Raw genomic sequence first — 27888 nt, 5'->3', positions numbered from 1 at the left:
TCATCGACATCTTATATTCATAAGTAATGAAAATGTGTAGCCAAATTGATTTTGAACTTTTAATAAGCTTGACTAAGATAGCTGCATGAAAGCTTCCTACAAAAAAATCATAAGAAAAGGCGTGCAAGAAAAAAAATGCATAAACTATCATGAAAATGGATAATTTCCTTGACTTGTGACGTAATAAGATAATAATGGGAAGTGAAAGATTTGGCTAGAAGGGTGATCTCGTAATAAAAAGATCACAATTTGAATCTTAATTACTTTTTTTTAATCGTGATCATGCACTTTATTTCCTTTAATATTTTTATATAGCTAAAAAGATTCCTCTATGCCTTTTGAATATTCCCCCAACTGGGGCAAGTGCATCAACTTCCATAAAAATGAAATAATTGTAACAATTGCGTCACTGCATACTACATACTCCATATTAAAAGTGATCAACAAAATCATTTAATTTTACTCTCTTCTAATCAGGAGGAACATAGTCCACGATTGTCACGACGTAGTTCATTTAACACACCATTACAAATTTCAAGAATTGGACATGGAACAATGTGAATTTGTGCAAATTTCACTTGCATGATTTCTTATCCAAATAGGGTAATAAAAATCTAGATAATATTTGCAGCAAGGGAACTCTAAATCATGGATTTGCAGAAGCATTTCAAGAGCACCATATTTCAAGAACATCAGAAGCAAGGATTTGCAGACCTTGAAATCCAGAACCATTCGAGGAATAAATCAAATACTTGGATAATATAGTAAAATCATAGCTCAAGGTCCTTGTATGGTGAGAGAGATGGCGACATAATTAGACGAAGATGATTATAGAAAGGGTGGTATAGCACTTATTACATGAAGACTTGTAGGTATAAAATCCTTCCTATAAACATACACAATTATTCCCTGTTTTTAGAATTAAAAATGAATTCTGCCATTACATCTCCTGCTTTGGGATGCCACTGCAACTCATTAGAGCTGTGATCAAAGGTTCGAAAGAGAAAAAAATAAAGATGCTGCCTACCTGTATGGTGGTTCTCATCGTTGCTCGATCCCACTATCTAGATACTTGTCTAACAAGAAGCACGCCAGATGCTTGAGGAGCTACAATGGTTCTTCACCTTCCTTGACTATCTGGGAAGACATGAAAAACGAAAATTCAAGAACTTAGCCACTGCATAATAGATTGTCATCAATATTACTAATCTAACATCTATGTGTCCATCCGACTTGAATTGCTGGACATTTATTGTAGATTCTATATGTTAGAGATTCATATAATGCATATGTATGGTTAAATCTTAACACTATACATGCATTTAAACAAACTCTCTTACTTAGACAATACAAATATTTCACATTTAACATTCACTACACATACATCTCTCACACATATACACACGTCTACAAATTTCGACATATTGGCATCCTCAATATTAAGCACTCAGGAAGCTTTGAGTAGTAGTTTACCCATATAGAAAATTCTAGATTTGGTTTGCATATACTGATAATTGTGATTAGTAGAGCAATGGTTTCCTAGGTTAAAATATATGATACAAAACACATAGGTACGATCTGCGACTTAGATTGCTCACAATACATTCCCCACCCAACGTGTACATATAAGTTTTTCAGCCTGACAAGGTCAATGTATGTATAATAAGTTTAGATGAGGATTACGTTACCTTAAATAGAGCACCTATGCCGAAAGCCTCCTCAAGGAGAAGATTATGACTTTTGTACTGAATCATCTAACTATGACTTTCCTTTATGTCCCATTACACCCTATCCACACATAAAAGGAATATGGAAATTTGAGTAGAAAGCTTTGTATGAGAAAAAGTATACTACAAACTGATCTAGAACTAAAGATGCCTAAAGCATGTCCAATTTATGCATAGAAGATGACTTAAATGATACTCCTAGATTAGTAGTTAATGTTTTTTCATCCGTCAAATCATCTGCTGTAACATGAAATGTCATACTTCTTTTCAACTGGAGATGTGGTTGGACAGTCAACATCAGCAACATGTCCGTTTGCATCTCGAATAGGGCCAGGATGGGAGTTTTCGCAGTCAACATCCTTGATGGCATCATCCAAGAATCTTGGCAAATTTTCTGAAATATGAGACTCCTCATCGATGGAGGCCAAGATCATCCGAGAAGGAAGACTGCTACCTCTACGCTCTGCAAGGGAGGGCAAACTCTGTCCAGGGGATGAACATAAACCAGCCGCTCTTGAAACATGACAAGGGGAGGTTGCTTCTCCTGATAGAGGAGAAGTTGCGATGTCACGTAAACATGTACTTTCAGCTACACAACAAAGACTTTCCTCTGTAGGACCTCTTTTACTATGATCATTATCACTTGATTCAAGTGAGTGAGGCGATGGTTGAGCAGATACAAATAATGAGTCAGACAAATTAGAGGACGATGGTGAGAAGCTAAATGAACTTGAATAATCAGATGTTGAAGGTGAGATTGACGGCGACGTTGAATTCGATTTAGGTTTACTAACAAAGAATGAAGAAAAAGAATCCACCAGATTGAACGGCGGAGATTCCACTAGAGAAGTATCAGAACCTAGGCTGCTGGATACACAAGAAGCGAATGGATCCTGGGAATCATTCTTCATAATCGAAGAGCCCGATATATCAGCAGACGAGACAGTGTCTTTCACCGAACACATATCTACTTGTTCAACTTTATCACATTCCTGCGAGACACCAGAATCTGTTGCAAATTCCTTCATAATGCCATCTGTAAACTTACTTCTTAATCTGTTCCAACCATTCTCTCGGGAAGGAATACATGTCTCAGATCCTGTTTCAGATGATGGACAAGGCGGTATGACCCCACCAGAAAGTGCCATGTGGAAGATACCAAAATCAAAATCATACTCATCAAGTTTCCTTTGATTCAGACATGGAACAGCAGTAGCCATGTCAACCCCTGCAGAGAGGCCCTTTATCTCCACAGGTTCCACATGACAGCCTTCAGCCAGACCTTTCCTATGGCTAAAAGCATCCCAAAATTCAAACCTCTCTTCACCTTCTTTGATGAATATAACTGGACCCTTAACCCTCTCGTAACAAATAATTTGGGAAGCAGCTGCCCTTGCATTGTCAGACATCACTGAGGAGCAGTGCTTCCCTATCCAGATATATAAAGCAGAAGGAATGTGAATTATGAACGCTCCACGGGAATCAAGCCTGTCGGTTTCTGCTTCACATAACATTTTCGGTACAAGATGAAGGGGGTCATAAGGTGAGTGAGGTGCCATACGATACATTCTACGAACAGAAGTTGGGCTGGCAGGCAAAGCATGCACACGCTTCTGGCACTGTAAAAGTTGGCAAGCGAATCCCACGTTCGGATTAGTCACTCCTCTAGCTGTTTTGACATGTTGGAAAGCATCATCAAAACTCTGCCCTTCTTTCCACATAAGATATGCAATGACCAATGAGGTTGATCGAGATACCCCATGACAACAGTGGACAAGGACACGCCCACCTTGTTCACGAATATCTTCAAAGTAATCAAACACATCATAGAGAATACTAGTGATATCCTCAGACGGACTGTCCTGTAGCCAAAGTGTCTTATAAACGAGCTCATTCCTGAAATATTCCGGGCAAACAAACCCCACACAGTTCAGCACATGGGTAATTCCTCTCTGGCGGAGGATCTCACGGTTCTTGGCAATCACGTCACTTCCCAAATATATATGATCCAAAATCCTTGAGCACTCCTTGTCAAAAAACGCAAGCTTGTCCTTCCTGCACTTAAACTCTCTTGGAGGTAGATCAGAACTCGAGGTTCCACGCGGTGTTTTTGATCCAGGCCTTGCACCGGGAGTCGGAGGATCAGGCCATACACCTAAATCATCTGACCCAGCTCTTGGCCATTCTTCAATACTTGGTCGTGCAATAGAAAGAGGCTGAAGAGGCGACAAACACGCCCTCGCCTTGCTATTCCATTGCGAATTAGAATTAGATTTCCTTGGTGGACGCTCAGTCCATGAGACTGACCTCGAGAACGTCTTCCAACCAACACTGGATCCCTGATCTTTCTCTTCTTCCCTTAACATTGCAAAACCTAAACTGCCAATCTGTAAAACCAAGAAAACCTATTGAGACTTTCTTTCGATAACCCTATCATTAACCACACCATAATCAAGCCCAGTGTTATCAATCTCGTATGGCAGCTTATGGCGGTTCACCTAAAAACCGCCACAGGGATATGGCATATTAGTATAGCGGATATGGCGGTCAATAATTAAATAAATAAAATAATACTTATTATTTATACATAATTCAAAAATTGGAAAATAACAAAAATATAACATCTAAAACTCTTAAAACAATTAATAAAGCATAAAATATAGCTCTAACATCCATGTTTCTTGCATAATGCCTCATTCCTAAATGCAGTACACACAATGTTGTCAAGTGGCGGATATGGCGGTGCTATGGCAGCGCCATGTTGCTATGGCATTTCCACCACAGAACGCCATGCCATAGCGCCATGGCGCCGCCATATCCGCTATTAGATAACATTGATCAAGCCTAGAAAATTAGTAAAAGTACTACATAAAAACAAAGAGCCCAACCTATCTCAGTCACATTTCCACCAAAAAAAAACTAAACTGAACTTCCCAATTCCCACAAGTAAACATCAAATTAGGGCATTGAACCAAAATCAAGCCTAAAAAATTAGTACTACATATAAACAAGAGCCCAACACATCTCAGTCACATTTCCACAAAAAAAACCCTAAACTGAACTTCCCAATTCCCACAAGTACACATCAAATTAGGGCAAAGACGAAGCTTTTCACAAATTCCCCAATTCACAACAACAATTTTCACAGAAAAAAAACATCCCAAAGTCAATAATTACTACTCCAATCTCAAATAATTCATCCAATTTTTCTAACCCAAACCCCTCACTAAAAAGAAACCCACTACATAGCTTTCAGGAGACATAAAAAAACTGCCGAAAATCAAAGGAGAAAATTGGATTGGACAAAGACCAATCAAGCTAAAATACTATAGAATAGCTAAAAATCGCATCAATAACGATTTAAAAAGAAAACTTACATGAACTAGTGAATTGGTCGTTGGGCATGAACAGCATAGATTTGATTACTGCGAAGTGAGGAAAGGAGATTCTTTTTTCCTATTGTTATTATTAATTAAAGAGAGGATACAAAATTATAGAAGATCCGTTCAACAAAGGTTGCTGTTTTTCAATAGAGAGAGAGCGATGGGGAAGAACAGAAAGAGTGAGTAAGCCAAAGATTACAGGTTGGCAAATTACTACAGTTTTATTGTTTTATTATTATTATTAAAATTAAATTAATTGCATGAATACACTATTTTCACATAATATAATTACAAAATATTTTAATTATATAAAAAATAAATAATAAATAATATTGAAATAACTGATTAAAATTGATATAGCCGGTTATTTATTATAAATACAGGATGGAAAAATACACACAAAATGTTAGTTTAAAAAAACAAAAATACACAGAATATATATTCAATTAATTAAATACCGTAAAATCGTGCTCACATATGCTATATATCAAATCAGATAGAATAGAAGGTTGTTTTGTGTGTTTCAACTTTCACCTATTTGGATATACTCAATTAATCATCCTATAAAGTAGTCGTTATTTACTCTTTAAAATTGCTATTTCGCACTTGATTGATATTTGCAACATTTCATCACATTAGTGCTTGCTAATAACACTACAAGGAAACATAAAATTAAATATAAAATCATTTCAATTTCCCCCTATAGACACACACACATACATTTCAAAGATGAAAGCTGTTCATTTCATTTAAACCATTCGTGGGCTTATACAAGCCCAGACAAGAAGCCCAAATTATACAAATATCAAAATGTATTGGGCCTTCAGTGGCTGTTTTTCTTATCCTTCTCTGCCCTTTACATAAGTTTGATACACCAAATAATGTTAGTCGAATCTAATTAAAAAATTCCGACGAGCTGATAAAATATGGATGAGATATTATTATCATTTTGTAATGGAGTAAAATTAAAAGTGATCAACAAAATCATTTAATTTTACTCCATTGCAAATATCAACTATCAACTGTTTTTTTTAACAAATCATTCGGCGGCAAACACAACTTTTTTTTTCAAACAAATCTATGAATTGTTCGAATTATACAAAACACGTACATATTCCCAGTAAATTCTGAACCTTACAAAGAAATAATTAACATTAAAGGTAAAAAGTAGTAATAGAAATATACTGTACCTCAAAAATCAAGCCCATGACTGTAAAAAAGAAATCTAATTTGGCTGCTAGTTGTTGAGAAGATTTCATGAAGTTTGCCAGTTTAGAGAAAAAGAAAAGAAATTTCTAAATCAATACTACTAGTTAAAATAGATTAAGCTTTTCTTGATTTGTCTGTGGTGGCACATGAAAGTTGATGGAGTACGGACTAAACAAGCCCAACAGCAGTGACGGCCCATCAGCCCAAAGCCCAAGGAAGGGTATCAGATCGGCATTACCAAAGAGTTCGGCCCCAGCCTACAGCTCGGTAAAAGCCAACCAATCAGTTCGGCATTACCAAAGAGTTCGGCCCCAGCCTACAGCTCGGTAAAAGCCGACCAATCAAGCTCTACTCTCAGACCGGCAAAAGCTGCTCGGCAATAGTTCAGCAGTTCGGTCTCAGTATTTGACCGAACTGGGAGATAGTCAACTCATGTCAGAACCTCCACGATCTCCACTACACCCACGATCTATTTAGTGGTGTCAAGCAGTCATTAACTCATGCAGGATAGTGGGCCCGTGCAGGATCGCATGACCTCCACGACATCCACAACCATCATTAGTGATGATGCAAGCCACGATCTTGGTTCAATGTATAAATAGAACCTAGATCAGATAGATAGGGACTCTCTCTCTCGCTCTCTAGAGATAAAATATCAAATAGCAAGTTTGTATTTGTAAGCTGTAGAAAAACAGATCAAGCAATACAACTCTGCCCTCTTTTTCTTCCCGTGGACGTAGATTTACCTCAGTAAATCGAACCACGTAAATTCTCTGTGTCGTGATCTGTATTTTCCTGCATTCACTACCATCAGAAATTCGCGGAATCATCACTGGCGCCGTCTGTGGGAAACAGAGAACAAAATTTGTGATAAAGCGAATTTTTGACCCCTTTTCCACCCCAAAAATGCGTACCAGATCACGTAACGCCCGTAACACCGTTCGCGATAACCAGGAGGAAGCTAGTCCAGCCCGCAGCTCTGGGAAACAGCCTCGGGAGACTACCTCCTGTTCTCACGGTGAAGGAACTAGCCGCTCCAAAAGCCGTCACACCGAGTCTTCCCAGCAGCCCGATTTGAACGAGGCTGTCAAGCTGTTTTTGGCTGAAAAGCAGGAGGAATTCTTAACCTTCCTGCAAAAAAGCCAAAAGCAGCCGGAGACGAAAACGGCGGATTCTCCCTCTCCCTCCATACGAGACAGTCACTACCGCAGTAGTGTCATGTCTTCCAGGAGAAAGAATCCTCGGTACCGGAATCACAGGAGAACTCCATCTCCTCCATACCGAAGAAATGTCGGGTTCGCCATGTACGGAGCATTGAGGACTCCGTTCTCGGACGATATTACCCGAACTCCCCTTCCACAGAACTACCGAACTCCGTCGATGACTTATGACGGGTTGGTGGATCCTCATGACTTCCTGGGACGCTATCAGTATAATATGGCGAACCAGGGTCTCAATGAGGTCCATATGTGCAAGCTGTTCCCCGAGCTGCTCATCGGGAACGCCAGAAGGTGGTTCGACAGCCTTCCTCAGGGCAGCATTAGATCCTACCGAGATCTAATGGATGCTTTCCACAGGAGGTTCTTTCAGAAAGCAGAAGCCCGGATTACTTCGGCTCAGCTGCTTTCTATACGTCAAGGTCGCGACGAAAAGATCAGCGACTTCATGACGAGATTCCACAAGGAATGCCTACAAGTAGATGATCTCAACGATCTACTTGTCATTTCGGCATTCCAAAATGGAATCCTGCCCGGAGCTCTCTACAGAAAGCTCGTGGAATGCAGTCCGCAAACAGCTCAAGAGATGTGGGACATTGCGGACAAGTTTTCTCGTGCCGATGAGGCAGACCGTCGAAAACGGTCTTTAGACAGCTCATCTAGAGAAGACAAAAAGAAGCCCGATCATAGCGATCAGAGGCTTCCTCGCCGAACACCTTCCCCACCAAAGGAGGGATAGCGGTCATCCGAGGTGATCGAAAAAGAGCAAGTGTGTTCGCAGATTGCGCTTAAAAGTGCCGAGCAATCAGTTCGGCACCATCAAGCATAGCAATCACAGCAGCCGGAGTCAGAGGCAGGCGAAATGACCGAAGTCACACCGGAGCCGAACTCGATGGTGTACGGCACTGAAGCAGTGATTCCGGTTGAGATCGGCATACCCAGTCCCCGAACTCAATTTCTCCTCAGAAATGAATGGTGACAGACTGAGAGCCGAACTAGATCTTGCCGAAGAAAGAAGAGAATTGGCCTGCATAAAAGCAGCCAAGTACAAGGAGCAAGTAGCCCGGTATTACAACCAAAGGGTGAAGAAGCTGCAATTTCAAGTGGGAGATCTCGTCTTGAGAAACAACGAAGTAAGCCGAGCAGAAAAGCTGGGCGAACTCGAACCCACATGGGAAGGTCCATATCGGGTGTCAGAAGTCCTCGGCAAAGGGTCTTACAAATTGACTCACGTGTCAGGAGCACAAGTACCCCGAACATGGTACGTTTCCAACCTCAAAAAGTTCCATTTGTAAGAGACAGTCCGGTCAGTCGGTCTTGAGTCCTGTTCGGTCAATGTGTTTTCTTTGGTTTGCTTGGTCTTTGTTTGTCTCTGTGTGTTTTATCTGTGCGTTTTGTCTGTCTATGTGCGTGTCGTCTCTTACAAATGTTACTGAGGTATCTTGTTCTTCGAAGGCTGATCCCCTTCTTAGAACATATACGAGCCAACGATTGTGAGTCAAAGCTTCTAAAGAGGATACAAGACCACAATTCAGCTTAAACAAGCAGTTCGTCTGAAACGAACTGCAATAAGCCAACGATTGTGAGTCAAAGCTTCTAAAGAGGATACAAGACCACAATTCAGCTTAACAAGCAGTCCGTCTGAAACGAACTGCAACAAGCCAACGACTGTGAGTCCAAGCTTCCAAGGAGGATACAAGACCACAATTCAGCTTAACAAGCACTTCGTCTGAAACGAACTGCAATAAGCCAACGATTGTGAGTCCAAGCTTCTCAGGAAGATACAAGACCACAATTCGGCTTAAGAAATAAGCACTTCGTCTGAAACGAACTGCAATAAGGGAAAGTCCGATCCACGCGATAAACCGCGCCGAATTAGGACGACCAAGTTCGGTCAAAGAAGTTTACCTCATAAGAGGAGGACGACCATGTCTAGTCAAAGAGGTTTACTGCATAAGACCACTTCGGTTAACTGGGAAAGTCCGATCCACGCGATAAAACTCGCCGAATTAGGACAAGGGAAAGTTCGATCCCGGCGACAAAAATCGCCAAATTAGAACACAAACCAAGTCCGGTCAAAGATGTTTATTTCATCAGACCAAAGACGAGTCCGGTCAAAGATGTTTATTTCATCAGACCAAAGACGAGTCCGGTCAAAGATGTTTATTTCATCAGACCAAAGACGAGTCCGGTCAAAGATGTTTATTTCATCCGACCAAAGACGAGTCCGGTCAAAGATGTTTATTTCATCAGACCAAAGACGAGTCCGGTCAAAGATGTTTATTTCATCAGGCCAAAGACGAGTCCGGTCAAAGATGTTTATTTCATCCGACCAAAGACGAGTCCGGTCAAAGATGTTTATTTCATCAGACCAAAGACGAGTCCGGTCAAAGATGTTTATTTCATCAGACCAAAGACGAGTCCGGTCAAAGATGTTTATTTCATCAGACCAAAGACGAGTCCGGTCAAAGATGTTTATTTCATCAGACCAAAGACGAGTCCGGTCAAAGATATTTATTTCATCCGACCAAAGACAAGTCCGGTCAAAGATGTTTATTTCATCAGACCAAAGACGAGTCCGGTCAAAGATGTTTATTTCATCCGACCAAAGACAAGTCCGGTCAAAGATGTTTATTTCATCAGACCAAAGACGAGTCCGGTCAAAGATGTTTATTTCATCAGACCAAAGACAAACATCAACTTACCCCGTACCTTTATCCAGAATGCCGAAGTGACTCGCTTCGCCGAAGTAATTCACTTCGCTTTTCGGGGGGGGTAGTGATGGAGTACGGACTAAACAAGCCCAACAGCAGTGACGGCCCATCAGCCCAAAGCCCAAGGAAGGGTATCAGATCGGCATTACCAAAGAGTTCGGCCCCAGCCTACAGCTCGGTAAAAGCCAACCAATCAGTTCGGCATTACCAAAGAGTTCGGCCCCAGCCTACAGCTCGGTAAAAGCCGACCAATCAAGCTCTACTCTCAGACCGGCAAAAGCTGCTCGGCAATAGTTCAGCAGTTCGGTCTCAGTATTTGACCGAACTGGGAGATAGTCAACTCATGTCAGAACCTCCACGATCTCCACTACACCCACGATCTATTTAGTGGTGTCAAGCAGTCATTAACTCATGCAGGATAGTGGGCCCGTGCAGGATCGCATGACCTCCACGACATCCACAACCATCATTAGTGATGATGCAAGCCACGATCTTGGTTCAATGTATAAATAGAACCTAGATCAGATAGATAGGGACTCTCTCTCTCGCTCTCTAGAGATAAAATATCAAATAGCAAGTTTGTATTTGTAAGCTGTAGAAAAACAGATCAAGCAATACAACTCTGCCCTCTTTTTCTTCCCGTGGACGTAGATTTACCTCAGTAAATCGAACCACGTAAATTCTCTGTGTCGTGATCTGTATTTTCCTGCATTCACTACCATCAGAAATTCGCGGAATCATCAAAAGTGGAGTTTTCTCACTTGCTTCATTCGATTTGTCGAAAAATTAATATTTAATACTACTAAAATAGTTCAACTTTTTTGTTATATTAACAATATTAATATCAGTCAATACACACAATTAACAGCAGTCACTTTTGCTAATTATATGCTTTTCTTGTTGTAGTCAATACCAAATTTTGCCTTTGCCCCACTTAGATTCCACTTGTTTCACCCATAAATAAAATGAGTTTCCTCACCCAAATTTACCATTGCAGCACCAGCTTTAATCAACAGATTCCAAAGCTAAAGTTACCAACTTAACAGCAAAAGAAAAAGGCCAAATAAAAACAAATCTTACCAAAGTGAAACCTCAACTAAGTATAGTGTCTTAAGCCATAGATCATAATGTAAAAATGGCAGTACAAAATAATATGTTGTTTCTTCAAGATTACACAAGATGGAATCTTGCATAAAGTGCTGCTGCTTGTGCTCTTCAAATGTGGATCTTTGCTTCTCTCCACCACAGCAAGCATCATTTTTGATTGATTGATTGATTGATACATTCATGCATCATGTCTTCACCTACAAGAAATGTTGATGATTTTCTAATAAGGGAGATCGTGCTCACGCACGACCCTGGTGATCAGCAGCAGCTCGATCCCGACCTGCTGCTGAATCTTGTAGAGGCCATTTTCAGCCGCATGACAGAGAATCCAATCGTAGGTTGCCTTCTGCATTGTAGTTTTCTTGATTTTGTCCCAACTTCACCTGCTGCATTACACGTTTTCTTGTTTGTTGTAGGATTTTGATCAAGACACATTATTCGACTATGATCTATCTGCATCAAAGGAGCCGGTTTGTCGCACCATATACAAGGTCTCGAACGAGGTAAAAATCTAAAATCTAGACACCCTTTTCCTGATTTGATGTCCTAACGCGTAATCTTGGAATCCCAGATGCTTGCATGTTGCGTTGGGGGTGAAGATCTGCACAGAAGCACGTTACAAATACTCGAAATGCTTGGCCCTTTTAGATGGGATGCTAAAATGGTGGTGGCTCTAGCTTCCTTTGTGCGCAGCTATGGTGTGTTCTGGCTCGTTTTGCAGCTGCAGTCGGAGAATGCATTGTCCCTTTTGCTTGCAGTGGTGAGGCGAATCCCTAGCACGGTCACATTCATGAGGCCGAGGTTTAAGGCCTTGAATCTGCTGGTTGGGACCATTTTGAGGCTTACTAGGTTGCTGATCAGCTACGAGTCCTGGTCCACCATGCACGAGATGGTGGATAATCAAGATAGGGAGATCACGAGGTCGAGGATCTGCTTGGCATGCTACTGGATCTGTAGAAGCTTACTGGTTTGCTTTTCACAGATTGCGGATTTGAGAAACTTTAGCCTTGAGCAAGTGCATGTTCTTTCCATTCCACATTTCTGTTTTCGCTGTTTTCCATGTAGTTTCAGTTTATGAGACGCGTAAACTCTCTCCCTCTCTCTCTCTCTCTGCAGGTCTTCAGACAGAGCTGTTGTGGCAGCATGGGGGCTTTACAGTTTAGGCAACAAGTTGAGCTGTTTTTGCATTGATCTTGGAGAATGCATTCATAGATGCCAGCAGCAGATAGGTTGCTATTTTGTGTTCAGAATATGTTATTTGATTAGTTTGGGAAATCTAAGGCTGTTTTCTTCACAGAAAGAAGGCTGTATGAGAAGCTGCTTTGTGTGTTTAAGGAGAAGGGAGACGACAATCAGAAGGCGCTGCGCGCCTTCTTCTCTTGGCAGGATGAGTTTCCTTTCAAGGATTCTTCTTCAAAAAAGGTGAGTTTTTTTTTTCTTTTTTTCTTCCAAATCTTGAGATCATGTTATGAGAATTCGGATAAATTAGTAATTACTATTATTTGAATTAAAACAGATTGGCATTCTTGAATTGAAGAGTAAGATAGTTCTGCTCTTGATCACAAAGCCTGATCTGCTCCCTTTAGACAAAGCATATTTTCTAGTACAGCAAACAACTGGTGCAGAGGATTGTGTGGTGCTGTGGATCCCAGTTTCGTCTACAAATGGGTGGAGCTCAGCTGCTAAGACGAGCTTCGAGTTCTTCTCAAGTCGTGTGCCATGGCTCTCTGTCCGAAGGCCATGGTCGCTGCATCCAGCTGTTGTGAGCTTCTTCAGGCAGGAGTGGGGATTTGGAGATGATCCGGTTTTGGTGGTGTTGAACGAAGATGGTCTCGTTTCCAACACAAACGCGATGGATGTGGTGTGGATATGGGGGGCTAGAGCTTTTCCCTTCACAAGTGAGAGGGAAAAAGAGCTGTGGGAGCAAGCAAATTGGACAGTAGGCCTCTTGGTTGGTGGGATCAGCCCCTTGTTGTCTCAATGGGTAAGACTCTGTCTGAATTAGTGAATTTCTCACTTTAAAGCCTTTTAACACTTCATTTTGTGAAATGTCAGATTGAGCAAGGTAGAAACCTCTGCATATATGGGAGTGACAACATTGATTGGATCAGAAACTTCAGCAAAAAGATCAAGAAAATACGAGCTTTAGGGTTCGATCTTGAAGCAGTATATGTCGGGTGCAAGAATCCTGGTGAAAATGTGAGGAACATTATGCACACCATTGATCAAGAAGACTTGAGCAGTTCCATCACTTTCAGCAGTGTAGATTTCTTCTGGTTTAGGCTCGAGACCTTAAAAATATCAATAGGGCAGCAGGGCCAGGCTGGCAGATGTGATGAGATCGAAGCCCGGGTGGGGGAGCTGCTGGATTCAGGGAGCAAAGATGGATGGGGGGTGATCGGGAAGGGGTGGTCGAAAGACGTGGTGATGCTCGAGCAAGGAGTGCTTGAGCAAGGCCTCGAGGCCTTGCAAATGTGGCGTGGAAATGAGACGGTGACGGGCTTGGCGGGCGCCCTCAGGGCCGCCCTCGAGGGCCCGGGTGATGGTAGGGGGTGCAGGCATGATGAGGTGGTAGAATATGAAGAGGGATTGGCTGAGAAAACAAAGATTTGTGGGCAATGCAGAGTTCCTATGGAGAAGTTTGTTGTCTACAAATGTGAGGCATAGAGAGTGCTTATTTATGTCTATGACTGTTTGTTTTACGGCAAATAACACTAAAGTAAGATAGATTTAATTTGTTGTTGTTGTTAGTGTTTTATTTTTTTACCCTTTTCATAGAGTTGTGTGAGATCATCTAATCTTGGTGCAATCTTGCTTTTAGTGGGCTATAAATAATCACCCATTATCATCCTTTGGGCCGATCAGATGGGCTTGGATCCAACCCGACTTTACATACATTTGCTAGGAAATCATAATTTTTGCTCCGATGTTAAACTTAGAAGAATTTTATAAATTAATGCAATAACAATTTAATGACTTTTCAATTCATTAAAATAAACATTCAAACCTTCACAATACCAAGAAAATAATGTGGGCATAATTGTTTTGACATTGACATAGAATATGACATGTATACTGTGTTTATTTTGCTACAAAATGATCAAGATTACAAGATGTGGTATATACTGAGAGTACCAATATTTATAAAATACATTGAAATCAAAATCAAGTCATTATTTTCGAAGATGGTCGCGACTCACACTTTGGAAATCAATAGCTTGAGCTTTAAGAACCTAAGAAACCCGGGAGTTAAAGCTTAAAATCCATATGCTTATAATTTCTTAATTATTTATTTATCAACTTTTCAGTCGATCATCATCATACTAGGTTTTCTATTTAGCAGATTTTAAATTAACAACAAAATAAAGTAAGAAATTATGCTAATGCTACGCATTTTAGTAGTAAGAATTAGTAAGAACATCTCTAAGGGGGAAATGTATATTGAGAAGGTGTATTTCTCATTTACCTTCTCAAAAAGGTTATTATACCTTCTTAAAAAGTAATGGACTCCAAGGAAAGAAGGTAAATTAAAAAAACAACCAAAATAACTAACTTTTTATCTTTTCTATTAAGAAGAGGTAAAGATATATTCTCAAAATGAAAGAAGGTATAATACCTCCTCAAATATCCTTTCCACTGGAACATGAAATTTTATGAAGAAAAGGTAAATATGGTAGTTATTTCTCTTTACCTCTCGATTTACCCCCTCTCATGCTCTAAGAAACCTATTGTGTGAGTAACATATTCTGAGCACTATCAAGGAACTTGTGTCTGAGAGTAGCTTAGTATGTTGATAAGATTATAGTTTAGATTCGACATTTGGCTTTTGGTATTTACCGTAGCACAATTTTGGATTTGTAAGACAAAAAATAAGAACATTATTATATACAAAGCATAAACTTGAATAATAAAGATTAAAAATATTGTTCGGTTCCTAAATTCTTGAATTTGAAAGAATTACTCAACAAAAAAATTTGGAATTATATATAATTCCATATCAATTCTTTTATATTTTTATGTGCAAATGAATAAATCTAAAGATTGCGTCAAAGTGGACTCGAACCTAAAATCTTTGGCGCCGCTAGGCTAATCACACTCATGATCAATTATTAAACTATAGTACCAAACATAAGATTTAGAATTAAATTAGAAATTTCTTCAAATTCTTCCAAATCCAATATTTTAATTGATATTTATTGTTACTAGACAAAGCATGTTGCCTTTACAACAATAGACTAAGAGCAGGAGTGGCTTAAACAGGAAATAGTTCAACAGCTTGAACTGCACTTTAAATAGTAAGAATCTTATATAATATAGGGGAGGGGGACCATTAAAATGACCTAAAATATCAAGCAAAGTAGCACAGATTGAGATATAGACAAACATAAAGATTATTCCAATCAAAATCAACCTCTTTGTCTAATTCAAGATTGGCAATGTTACTTATTACAGACAGCAAAATCTAAATAGCAAACAAAGAATTGTACAAAAAGGGTCTCCAGATATTTCACTTGCAGTTGCACATGTGTAAGACTATTTAGTTATAGAAATTAAATCGACAAAAATAATAATTTGTGAAAGTGTTTTTGTTTATTGATTGTGCGTCCTAATAAATCAAGAAATTAAACAACAAACTTGATCCAATCATCCAAATACAAGATTTTTGTTTGAGGATAGTGTCGACAGCAAGCAAGGAAGGTTCAAACATGACTCACGTTATGGGATTGATTCCTCTTGAAACAGAAAAAAATTAGAAATAAATCAATAATAGTAATTGTTAGAAAACATAGGACAATGGCCTTTTACTTTGTAACCAAAGAGGATTTGTCTATCTCATTGAATTGAAAATTATAGTTACTGAAATTCAAAACATAAGTTCACAACGGAAGCAAAGAACAAGATGCATCACCACTTTATTCTAATCATCAAATTCTCTCTCTGATATCTCTTGCGCATGAAGAAAAAAAGCCATAATTCCAACACTATATAAAGCCTAGAAAACTAACCAAATGAAACACAACCAACTCTCTTCTCACTACAACACACACTCACACATCCTTTCCCTTCCCCTCATTTTGCAATGGCGGGCCGCGATCTTGTGCCGGCAACCACCAAGAACCCCCCGTTGGCCGGTGAGAAACTCCCTCAGGGCACCAAAACCACCCCGTCTCTGAGTGGAGGAGCATCCACTCTCACCCCTCCGGTCGATCACAGGATGCATAATCCTGTGACTGACCACAGGGCCCACACTCCCATGGCCGATCACAGTTTGAGGCCTAGCCAAGAACTTGATCACGTCTCCACTAAGCCCCTCTCCCTGAGACCGGGTTTGACCGGTCGCGGCCACCAGATGTCCGGGGAGCGCGGCTTCTTCTCGTCCGACGAGAGCGCCCTCAACAAGCAGATCCAGGCCACTCACGCACCCGACATGGAGGACATCAACGTGAGGCCGGTCCTCACCATCATCGAGGACATCCTGCGCCTTGCCCGACCTTCGGCCGAGGAACATATCCCCACTACTGCTCTCGCTACTACTCATGTAAGACTGCTGCTACGAATTACATTGCCTTACTATTAATCAATTATTTTAATTAATATGTCTCTGTTTTTTTTCAGGGAGCTCAGGCTCATCCCCACTTGGACATGTCGGCAGATAAGGTCTCCCGTGGTGCATACCACGACGAGAAGCCTTATCAGACTGGCTATCGCGACGAGAAGGCCTACCAACCTTCTTATCGCGACGAGAAGGCCTACCACAACAGCTCTTATCTCGAGACGGAGATTGTCAAAATACTAGCCTTCCCCATCAACAAGGTCTCATGCGAGGTACGCACCCCAAAACAACTCGTTTTTCGACTTTTATAGGTCTGAGTCTGTCACACCTGATTTTTTTCCCCTCCCCCGATCCGAAAACAGATCGTCTGCAAATCTGCGGGTGGGGGAGACTCACACCAAGTGACAATGGACCTCCTGAAATCCCTAGCCAGCTACACCTGGGATGCCAAGATCGTGATCGCCTTCGCGGCCTTCGCCATCAACTACGGTGAGTTCTGGCTAGTGGAGCACCTCCACACCAAGAACCCTCTGGCGAAGAACATTGCCACTCTGAAGGACCTCCCGGACACGATGGCTGTGGCCGGGGGAGGCGAGCTTAGGAAGCAGTTCGACGCTGTCATCGACTTGCTGACCGAGATACTCAAGGTCACCCACTGCATCATCCAGTTCAAAGAGCTGCCGCCTCTCTACATCAACACTCAGTCGCCTGAGATCACTGCTGCCACGGCCCACATCCCCTCTGCCGTCTACTGGAGCATCCGAGGCCTCCTCGTCTGCGCATCCACGCTCCTCAACCTCATCGGCGGCGGCCATGAGTTCATGATTTCCACCTCTGCTTCGTGGGAGATACTCAACCTGGCCCACAAGCTCAAAGTCATCCTTGATCACTTGCAGAATCAAATGAAGATTTGCAAAGAAATCATTGGTCAGAATCTCAACCATTAAGCAAAATTGATTGCTATATATGATTCTTAAATCTTAATTACAGTAATAACTATGTTGGTTTGCAGAGAGGAAGAAGTTTGAAGATGCCTACATCAAGTTCAAGAGGCTTCTAGAAACGTCTCACATCGACAACATGCGAGTCCTGACCGAGCTCTTCCGGTTCAGAGAAGACCAAAGGCCGCTCTACGACGGCTCAAGGAGGACTAATGTCGGATTTCTATAACTTTATATTCACCTCGATTGTTTTATAATAACTGCAATGAATAACTTGAAACCGGCTATTGATTTCATAACAGGAGCAACTGACAGTGCTGAAGATGAAATACGTCCTGCTCCTGATCTCGGACCTCGAGCTGCCACCGGAGGAGCTCCACGTGCTCCACATCATCCACAACGAGCGGTCGGTGAGGCACGACTACGAGGTGCTCTGGCTCCCGATTATGGCCCACGGGAGTACCATGACAGAGTTTGATGAGAAGAAATTCTACGACCTCCGCAATAGCATGCCATGGTACTCTGCTGACCACCCGAACCTGGTCAACCCGGTGGCCATCAGGTACGCCCGTGAGGAGCTCCACTTCACTCATAGGCCATTGCTAGTGGTCCTCGACCCGCACGGGAAGCTCTCCAACCACAACGCCATCCCAATGATGTGGATCTGGGGCGCCAAGGCCTTCCCCTTCACCAAGGATTGGGAGAGGAAGCTCTGGGAGGAGTCCGACTGGAACATCGAACTCCTCGCAGATCACATTGACCCCCGCATCCAAGAATGGGTAATTCCTGGCTCCGTGTCTCGCGCATATTATTAAAGATACAAAAAAATAATAATCATTTTTACGATTTCACTCGTGATAGATTAACGCGAACAAGGTGATCTGCCTCTACGGTGGGGACGACATCGTCTGGATCCGGAACTTCACCGCGGCGGCGCGTGCTGCAGCGCGGTCGATGGGGGTGACACTCGAGATGCTGTACGTGGGGAAGCGCAATCCTCGGGAGAAGGTGCGGCAGTGCCACGAAGCCATAACGCGGGAGAATCTGAGCCACATATTCGCCCCGGAGTACTACGACTACGTGTGGTACTTCTGGGAGCGCCTGGCGAGCATGTGGAACTCGAAGAAGCAGATCGGGCGGACGGTGGAGGACGACCGCATCATGAAGGGCATTCTGGACCTTTTGACCTTCGACAGCAGCGAGAAGGGGTGGGCCGTCTTCAGCAGGGGGAACTACGAGATCACCATGGGGATCGGGGAGAAGGTGCTGCCCGTGGTCGAGAGGTACGCCGAGTGGTCCTACGAGGTGGACCACCCGGACAAGTTCGTGCCGGTGCTGGACAAGCACATGTCCGGCTTCCACCCCGACCACCACTGCCACCGCCTCATACTACCCGGGCAGGCCGGCTACATACCCGAGACGGTCGTGTGCACCGAGTGTGGGAAGATGATGGACAAGTTTGTGATGTACCGCTGCTGCACCGACTGATGTGGTTGGCATGCATTGCTTGGCATGAAATAAGATGTTTGTATGTTTTTTTTAATAGTTCTGTTTTGTTGAAGGTAGTCTGCAGTGTTGGTGTTGCTGGCTGCTGAGTGATATTTGTATCGATGCCATATACAACTACTACTATTTGTTCATCAATAAGATCTGCATTGTTTATTTTTTGTTTACATTTTTGCATCTGTTCCACATATATCAAACTCGATTACAGGAATCACTTTTAGCAAATACTAAGAGTATCAAAATTAGTATTTAATTTATTTTCGGCATATCAAATACTTCGGTAAGTGACAAATATTAAATTTATTACATTTAGAAATTAAATACGATTATGTAATCTTAATTCAAGAGTTAGGTTCCAAGATAGTATATATAGTATTAGGATTAAAATTGATTTAACATTCTAATTTAAAATTTCTGAATTTAATAGGCTATGTAATTAATTAATTATTAACTACATTAAAGAATTTTTCCACATTTCTTTTAATTATACTTTATTCTTAATGGAGTATATTTTTCTTTCAAATTTGATTCCAAATTCCTATTCTTTCAACTAATTCATTCAAATTACCACAAAATATTTCTTCATCCCAATTTGGGCCTATCTTCGGTCCATCTAACTTGATATTATATCACATTCATTTTTTTTTCTTATTACGCTACGCCTTTACATTAATCTACGTTCCAAATTTATTTGTATTAGTAACTTAAGCTTGGATCTTAAAAAAATACTTAAACTTAAGACTTCTTCATCACAACTTTTATACACACATTAGTGCAACTTTAGTTATCATATTAATGTCATTTCTCAATTCTCAACGCAAGTCAACTAGTTGCAAATTCAAGTAAAAACATCATTGTCGGATCTTTTAATATAGATTAATTAAATTACGAATTAAGCTTCTATTAAATTAAATTTGTCATATGTCACTATTCTCATTTGGACTTCAGATTAATTAAATTTGACAAAATTTTTATTGTTTTGAATTCGAATTTTTGGGTATTACATTTTTTGAGAGTTAATGACAAAATAAGCGATATGTAGTAGGACTAATATAGTTTTAAGGAAATATTCAGGAGGACAATGTGGTTTACTATATAAAAAATAGTTTAGGATATTTGATAATTTTGGCAAACTTAAATTATTTCACTTCTCAACTTGTGAAGAATGTTACAACACAACATTATTAATTGCTTAAAATTTAAATATTTTTAATAATATATAAAAAGATATAATACTAAAAAATTAAGAGAAATATTTTAACAACTAAGTGCTTAATATCAAATTAACTAACAAATGGGGGTTGCGGAGGATGTTCCAGGTTTTTCGATTGGATCTTTAGGGGTAAAAAGGCTTAAATATAAATACGTGGATAATGGACGGTGATAAAATATAAACTCTAAATATTGTATAAATTTCAAACTATGATCTGGATCGTTAGAAAATGTCATCAGATGACAAAATAATAGCAACAAAAAATATCAACACCGCTTTGACCGTGGACACTGTGTTGACATTTTTTGTTGCTATTATTTTATTATTTGTTGACATTGTCTAATAGTCTAGATCAGTGGCGGACACACAACCAAGGGAGGAAAGGCTTAAGCCCTCCCCAAATTATATATTTTTTAAATATTTTGTACTTCAAAAAATTTCAAAATGTTTGAAAAAATGTCTTTAGCCCTCACCAAACTACTGTATCTAAAGTCTAAAATGTAAAAGATTGAATAAGAAGGAGGGGCTGAAACTTGAAATTGCAGAAGAAAGTTTTAAAAAAATGGCGGTCGTTGCCGTTGGAAAAAGAAGATGAGATAACCAAGGCTAATTAAATTAATAATAATAGTAGTAAAATTTGCAAATGTCAAGTCCCATGCCTATAGGCTACACCCATATCACATGTTCTACATTTATTAGTACGTTTTAGTGTTTTACAAATGTTTAATTGTTGCACTGTAATTTAAAAATATTAGTCCCTCCGTCCTAATTAAGTTGAGACGAAACTTTTGGATACGGAGATTAAGAAATTTTGTTGAAAAGTATGAGATAAGGAATAAAGTTGGAAATATAAATGAAGAGTAAAATAGATGATGGAATAAAGTAAGACTGATTGGATATTTTATTTTTTTATTAAAAATGTGACACAACTTAGTTAGAACATTTGAGGAATACAACTCAACTTAGTTGGGACTAAAGGAGTACATGTTTTCACTACTCTTATTAAATATAGTTAAATACAATAAGTGCAAATATTTATCTTTTGATTTATTAGTCATTTTAAAATTTTGATAACCTTTTTATCATATATTATATTATTAATGACGTGGATTCCATCCACTACAACTAATACTATTTCAACTACTTTATCAATTTATGTTTCATACTATATCAATTTCACTATAGAACTCGTGTCGCTGCAAAAATCTCTATTCTTAAATGACTAAAGAAGTATATACTCCCTTCGTTCCTAAAAGATATGCAATTTGGATTTGGTACGGGTTTTAATGCAAAATTTGTAAAATAAGAGAGATATAGAAAGAAAAAATAATTAAAGTATTGTTAGTGGAGAATCGGTCCCACCTCATTAGAGAGCAAAAGTGTTTTCAAAATTAGAAAGTGTATATTCTTGTGGGACGGGCTAAAAAGGAAAGAGTACATATTCTTGTGGGACGAAAGAAGTATTAACTAAACACATTTACTGTACAGCCCCCTCCCAGAAAATATTGTGCGTCCGCCACTGATCCAAATTATAGTTTGAAGTTTGTACAATATTTAGAGTTTGTATTTAATCATATCCATGATATCATTACAAACTGACACGCATATATATAGTGATATCGTAGGATTTCCAATATAGATTGAACCAAGGATTGAAATGGTGACCACTTCAACATTCTTCACAACTTTATAGAAATAAAATAAATTTTATGTGTTTAATTACCCGTTGTCAAATTCAACTTGCCAAGTTGCCTAAGGGAAACAAAATGGATATCATAGTTTATGCTTTTTATTATTCAAGTTCGTCCAAGATTTGCTAGCTAGCTTGTTATTTTATTTTCTCCCTTTTTCTAAGCATTGTTGGCTTGTTTTTAAGCAAGCAAATTTGAGAAAGCTACATTTTTCCACCAACTTTTGCGGCACGACTGTCCTACCACTTTCTCTCTCTCTCTCAACTATTGATAGTTTTGAGCCATGGGCCTTAGGCAATTTGCAATTGCTGCAAAGAAATCTATGCGCACCATTTGTGGTTATATATTAACAAATAACATCCCTTATTTGATTATTATAAAAGCGTTATTATAACCACCCTTATTCGATTATTATAGAATCAAATAAGTGATGTTACATCAAAATATAAGAGGTTAATTGACGGAATACATTTAAATTTTTCATTCTAGTAATTCTTTAATGACATATATAATTAAGGGATTTATAGAAAAATACATAAAATTTTGCACCGATTTTTTTTTCACAGTACTTTTAAAATACACCATTTACAACATAAAAGCCTAAAACAGTAGATTTCAAGTTTCAATAACTTATTAGAAACGAATACTAGTACTCCTATTAATTAAACAAAGTTAATTAATTAATGAAGTAAACTGGCGATAAAAAAAGGTTTGATTTGTCTCTATGGACGACCTTTTGTAACTAAATATAATCAGATTTAGTTAGTCAAACAAAAAGTTTGCATGCTAATGATATATATTAACCTTAAAAGCAGCAGTTAATCACGATGGATTAGCACGTGCTACCTAGCTAGCTAGTGCTCGAGTTTTGGCATTTAAGCATAACTAACATTTAATATAAGAAATTAGCATCTGATTAGATTCCTAAATTATTCGTAATAAATTGCTCAGTTCCTCTTAATGCATAAGGCTGATTCCGCAATCCACGTTACGCCCATTATTTTGTTTGATGGCTACATTACATATTGTTTTAATTTTATTGTGTAAATTTAGTAAACATACAAAATATGCGTGAGTTATGCTCGTGCAACCTGAATTGCTCAAGCTGAAAACCTTAATTGTTCAAGCTGAAGAGATGAATTGATAAGCTGAAGAGAAAGAGCAGTTGAAGCTCGAGTGAAAGATCAAGAACTGAGGAGCTGGAAATAGCCGTTGGGAGGCGGCGGTTGTAACTTATTCTTGTTTTCAAGTAGTTAGTTAGTTTTCTCATTCTTGTAATCACACAACACATATATAAGCTTGTGAGATTGAATCTAGAGAGAACACACACATACACACACACATTTTATAGGAGAAGCCTTGCTTGAGATTAGTCATAAGCGTTTCAATTGTAGAGTGTGAGAGTCTTGTATTTGTGACCTAGATCAATAAACTCCGATCATCTTCTCCGTGGACGTAGGCAACCTTTGCCGAACCACGTAAACCCTTCGTGTGCTTTATTTTCTTGTTTATCGATTGTGTGCAAGATCAGCGGTCCAACCACAACAATATGGTCGTGGAGTAGTATTCATTGCCTCTGTCGTGGAATTAGCTCCACTTACAAAATGAAATTTTCATTATAAAATTCGAACTCAACTGACAACTGATATATATTAAAAAAAATCACAAAGTACTTATTAAAGTAGTAGTATATATATTGGAAAGTGAGAAAATATAATTAGATGAATTCAAACTAATAGGTTTTGACAATAGATTCGTCCACTTCACCATGACGATCAAGAACGTTTGAGACTATCAAGAACTATGCAAGAGTTTGAATTTTATCTTTCCATAAAATCCAAATATGAAGTCTCCCACAGTCCCACTAGCCTATAGTATATACATAGATTCCTTATTGGTGAGATAGGACAAAGTTAGTCCCATTCACTACCTCTAAAAATTGGGATTTAGATGATATAAATGCCAAGTGGAGTCTTTCAAACTAACAAAATAGTCGCATAGATAGTCTCTTTAGTACTCGTATTGTTATTGTTATTTCAAATGACAAATATCATCTTTGTAGCAAGGCTTGTTTGAGATATAATGTATTATTAAGAAAAAATGAGTTTTTTTTTTCTTTCTTTCTAAAATGTATATAGCATGTATATATATAAATTATTATCTATAAAACTCTATTGTGCATCGTAATTTGTTTAGTACTATTAAAGATTAATAAATGAATCTGAAACTTGCATTGGGGAATTTCATTAGTTGTGCCGATCTAGATGAATGTTAAGCCAAAATCCATGAGTGCTCAGAAATATAAATGATTTATTTATTTATTTCGTTTTGTGCATATAAAATATTAAAATACAGTGATTAAATATGATATACCTATTCACATTAAGCCTACATCGACAGAACCAATATTTGGAGCCATGAAATCAAAATCAACACCCAAAATTAAATAGAAGAATCATAACCATATTGTAGAAATCGATAATTTTATTGCTTGAATATCACTAATGTATTACACATCATATATAGACTAGAATCCTCACTATACATGGTAAGATATTCCCTCAATCAAATCTTTATAATTACATGGTAAAGATACTACGTAATCTCCGCATTTACTCCGTGATCTCCTCGTTGATCTTGCAGAATATTCTAGGCCTTTCTAACACTCCCCCTCAAGTTAAGTGACGGGATCTCCAAAACTTAACTTGCCCAACACTTCTTGGAAGTTCCTTGCAGAAACGGCCTTAGTCAGGATGTCTGCTAGCTGATCCTCTGATTTTACATATGGTATCTTTACTATCTTCTCATCGAGATTTTCCTTTATGAAGTGTCGGTCAATTTCGATGTGTTTCGTTCTGTCATGTTGCACCGGATTCTCTGAAATGCTGATTGCAGCTTTATTATCGCATAACAGCTTGCAAGTCTTCTGTGACTCCAAGTTCAACTCCCTCATCAACCTTCTGAGCCAAAGTATTTCAGTCAAGCCACTCCTAATTCCTCGGAATTCAGCCTCGGCACTTGAGAGTGCCACTACCTTCTGCTTCTTACTCCTCCAAGTTACTAAGTTTCCACCAACAAAGGTGAAATATCCTCCAGTGGATCGTCTGTCCATCAAATTTCCTGCCCAGTCAGCATCAGTATACCCGTGAATGTCTAGGTGTCCATTCTTCCGAAATAGTACCCCATGTCCAGCAGTTCCTTTTAAGTATCGTACCACTCTCAGCGCGGCTTCCCAATGTTCTTCTTGAGGACTGTGCATAAATTGGCTGAGGACTCCTACAGCGTAGGCAATGTCTGGTCTCGTATGGGATAAGTAGATGAGTTTCCCAACGAGTCTCTGGTATCTTCCCCGGTCAGTAGGTTTTGCCCCTTTTATGAGTTGGAGTCCATGATTCTGAACGATTGGAGTGTCTGCTGGCCTACAGTCTAACAATCCGATCTCTGCCAATAGATCTAGTACATACTTGCGTTGATTGATGAAAATCCCTTTTCCAGATCTAAGCACTTCAATCCCGAGGAAGTACTTGAGGTCGCCCAGATTCTTCATCTCAAACTCCGCAGCTAGGTGGTCCTTTAGTCGCTCTATCTCAGCTTCATTATCTCCAGTAATAATCATATCATCAACGTAAATAATTAAGCAAGTAATCTTCTCACCTTCTCGTTTGATGAAGAGTGTGTGATCAGAGCTGCTTTGTTGGTACCCATATTTCTTCATCACTTCTGTAAATCTGCCGAACCAAGCCCTTGGGGATTGCTTCAACCCGTATAGAGTTTTCTTCAACTTGCACACCTTCTCTTTCCCGAATTCTTCTGAAAAACCTGGTGGAGCTTCCATGTAGATCGGGTCTTTCAATTCTCCATGAAGAAAAGCATTAGTGACATCGTACTGGTGGAGAGGCCAATCCTTATTTGCCGCAATGGATAGGAGTACTCTCACAGTATTCATTTTGGCGACTGGAGAAAAGGTTTCAGAATAGTCGATACCTTGAGTTTGTGTGTATCCTTTCGCCACTAGCCGAGCTTTGTATCGTTCAATACTTCCATCTGGTCTCCGTTTAATGGTGAAGACCCATCTGCACCCTACTGTATGCTTCCCCTTAGGCAGTGAACTGATCTCCCAGGTATGATTTCTCTGCAAGGCTTTCATCTCAACTAGCATTGCGTCCCTCCAATGTCTGTCTTTTATGGCTTCTTCAAATGTGCGAGGTATTTCTTCCTCGTACAGTGCAACTTGGAATGCCCTTGCCATTTTTGAAATGTTAGCTTCAGCAAAGCTTGCCACTGAGTATCTACTCCTTCTTCCGATCTTCTCAGGTGAATATCTTTTTGGAGGAATTCCTCTTGTGCTGCGCAGCGGAAGTACATACTGTCCTGTGTCTTGATCAATGGTAGTTTCTTCCTCTGTATCAGGGGGGTTAGATGAAATAATCTCATCCTCAGAAGGTGTATCAGAGGTTACCTCGGATTCCGGTGCGGTTGGATCAAAGGAGGATGGCACCGGAGATGTCAAAGAGCTCGTTTCTGCAGATGAAATTGACTCATGGATGGTACCAACTTGCTCTGGTGGTCCCGTATCGAAGTGACTTGGCATATGCCACCGAAGGGAGTCGCTCACTTGGGTCTCCCCCTGTCTCTCACTCTCCCCCTGAGTCCCAAGGTGGTAATAGAATTCTGTTTCGAGGAAGTTACAGTTCATGGTAGTGATAATTCTTTTCGTTTTAGGGTCATAACATCGATATCCCTTTTGGTTGATCCCATACCCCATAAACACACACTTAATAGCACACGGGGAAAATTTGGTTCTTTCTTGTTTTGGGACGTGTACATAGACAGTGCAGCCGAAAATTTTTGGAGGAAGGGACAAAGCAGCAGGGATTTGTGTCAAGGTAGCCAGATGATCCAAGGGGGTTTTACGATGCAATGTTTTCGTGGGAAGACGGTTGAGAAGATAAATGGAAGTAGCAACGGCTTCGGGCCAAAAAACTGGTGGGACTTTAGAATCAAAAAGGAGCGCTCGAGTCATTTCCAGGATGATCCTATTCTTTCTTTCTGCTACCCCGTTTTGTTCTGGTGTGTGTGGGCATGAGGTTTGGTGTATTAACCCATTATCCCTAAAAACTGAGACATAGAATTATTCACGAATCCCCCCCCCCCCCCCGTTGTCTGATCGCAGGATTTTAATGGTTGTTTGAAATTGGGTGGGTCTGTATCATCTTATAAAACAAAATAAATTTATCAACAACTTCTGACTTATGTTTCATAAAATATACCCATGTAGCCCTACTGCAATCATCAACGAATATCACAAAGTATTTAAAACCTGAACTAGTGGCAATCGGTGCCGGGCCCCACACATCAGAATGAATTAAGGAAAAAACAGTCTCAACACGTGTATCATTGGGTTTAAATGAGTTACGGTGGCTCTTGGCCAAAACACACGATTCACAAGAAAAGTCTTTAGGAACAAAAAGTTTAGGAAATAAAGATTTCAGATAACCCGGAGAAGTATGACCCATTCTTCGGTGCCAGAGCCAAGTCTCCTGAGTGGTGGGTCCGTGAGCAAGCATCGCCGTACCATCGTGTCGAGCGATTTGTTCTACAAAATAGAGTCCCCGGCGTTCAGTGC

At 39.8% G+C, this 27888-nt stretch overlaps 3 protein-coding genes across 7 annotated transcripts; 2 read left to right on the top strand and 1 right to left on the bottom strand.

The window, feature by feature from the left end:
• Positions 1-731: 731 nt before the first annotated feature.
• On the bottom strand, positions 732-5294 carry LOC121772212 (protein-tyrosine-phosphatase MKP1-like). 3 transcript variants are annotated; one of them, XR_006044287.1, is made up of 4 exons: positions 5105-5294; positions 1989-4225; positions 1689-1788; positions 732-1137 (listed from the first exon to the last, which is right to left on the bottom strand). XR_006044287.1 is itself a non-coding variant. In XM_042169222.1 (3 exons), exons 2-3 carry the CDS (start codon positions 4091-4093, stop codon positions 1134-1136), a joined length of 2109 nt encoding a protein of 702 aa, XP_042025156.1. In that variant the 5' UTR covers positions 4094-4114; positions 5105-5294; the 3' UTR covers positions 732-1133. The 3 variants fall into 3 exon arrangements, 1 of the variants encoding a protein (XP_042025156.1); XR_006044286.1 differs by having other exon boundaries at positions 1989-4114; XM_042169222.1 differs by lacking the exon at positions 1689-1788 and having other exon boundaries at positions 1989-4114.
• Positions 5295-11378: 6084 nt separating this feature from the next.
• LOC121770576 (protein SIEVE ELEMENT OCCLUSION C-like) lies at positions 11379-14241 on the top strand. 3 transcript variants are annotated; one of them, XM_042167312.1, is made up of 7 exons: positions 11379-11691; positions 11774-11860; positions 11929-12368; positions 12474-12586; positions 12655-12779; positions 12874-13341; positions 13413-14241. In XM_042167312.1, the coding sequence occupies exons 1-7, from the start codon at positions 11545-11547 to the stop codon at positions 14022-14024; spliced, it is 1992 nt and encodes a 663-aa protein (XP_042023246.1). In that variant the 5' UTR covers positions 11379-11544; the 3' UTR covers positions 14025-14241. The 3 variants fall into 3 exon arrangements, with proteins under 3 accessions (XP_042023246.1, XP_042023245.1, XP_042023247.1); XM_042167311.1 differs by having other exon boundaries at positions 11929-12374; XM_042167313.1 differs by having other exon boundaries at positions 11566-11695; positions 11929-12374; positions 13413-14240.
• A 2139-nt stretch (positions 14242-16380) lies between these two features.
• Positions 16381-19514, top strand: LOC121770760 (protein SIEVE ELEMENT OCCLUSION B-like). The gene is made up of 6 exons (XM_042167529.1): positions 16381-16896; positions 16974-17183; positions 17274-17838; positions 17924-18066; positions 18155-18631; positions 18714-19514. The coding sequence occupies exons 1-6, from the start codon at positions 16438-16440 to the stop codon at positions 19338-19340; spliced, it is 2481 nt and encodes an 826-aa protein (XP_042023463.1). The 5' UTR covers positions 16381-16437; the 3' UTR covers positions 19341-19514.
• The last annotated feature ends 8374 nt before the right edge of the window (positions 19515-27888 follow it).

Source organism: Salvia splendens, chromosome 16, assembly GCF_004379255.2.
Source record: "Salvia splendens isolate huo1 chromosome 16, SspV2, whole genome shotgun sequence".
NCBI classification, from domain to species: Eukaryota; Viridiplantae; Streptophyta; class Magnoliopsida; order Lamiales; family Lamiaceae; genus Salvia; species Salvia splendens.
This window is presented reverse-complemented; position numbering and strand designations above follow the sequence as displayed.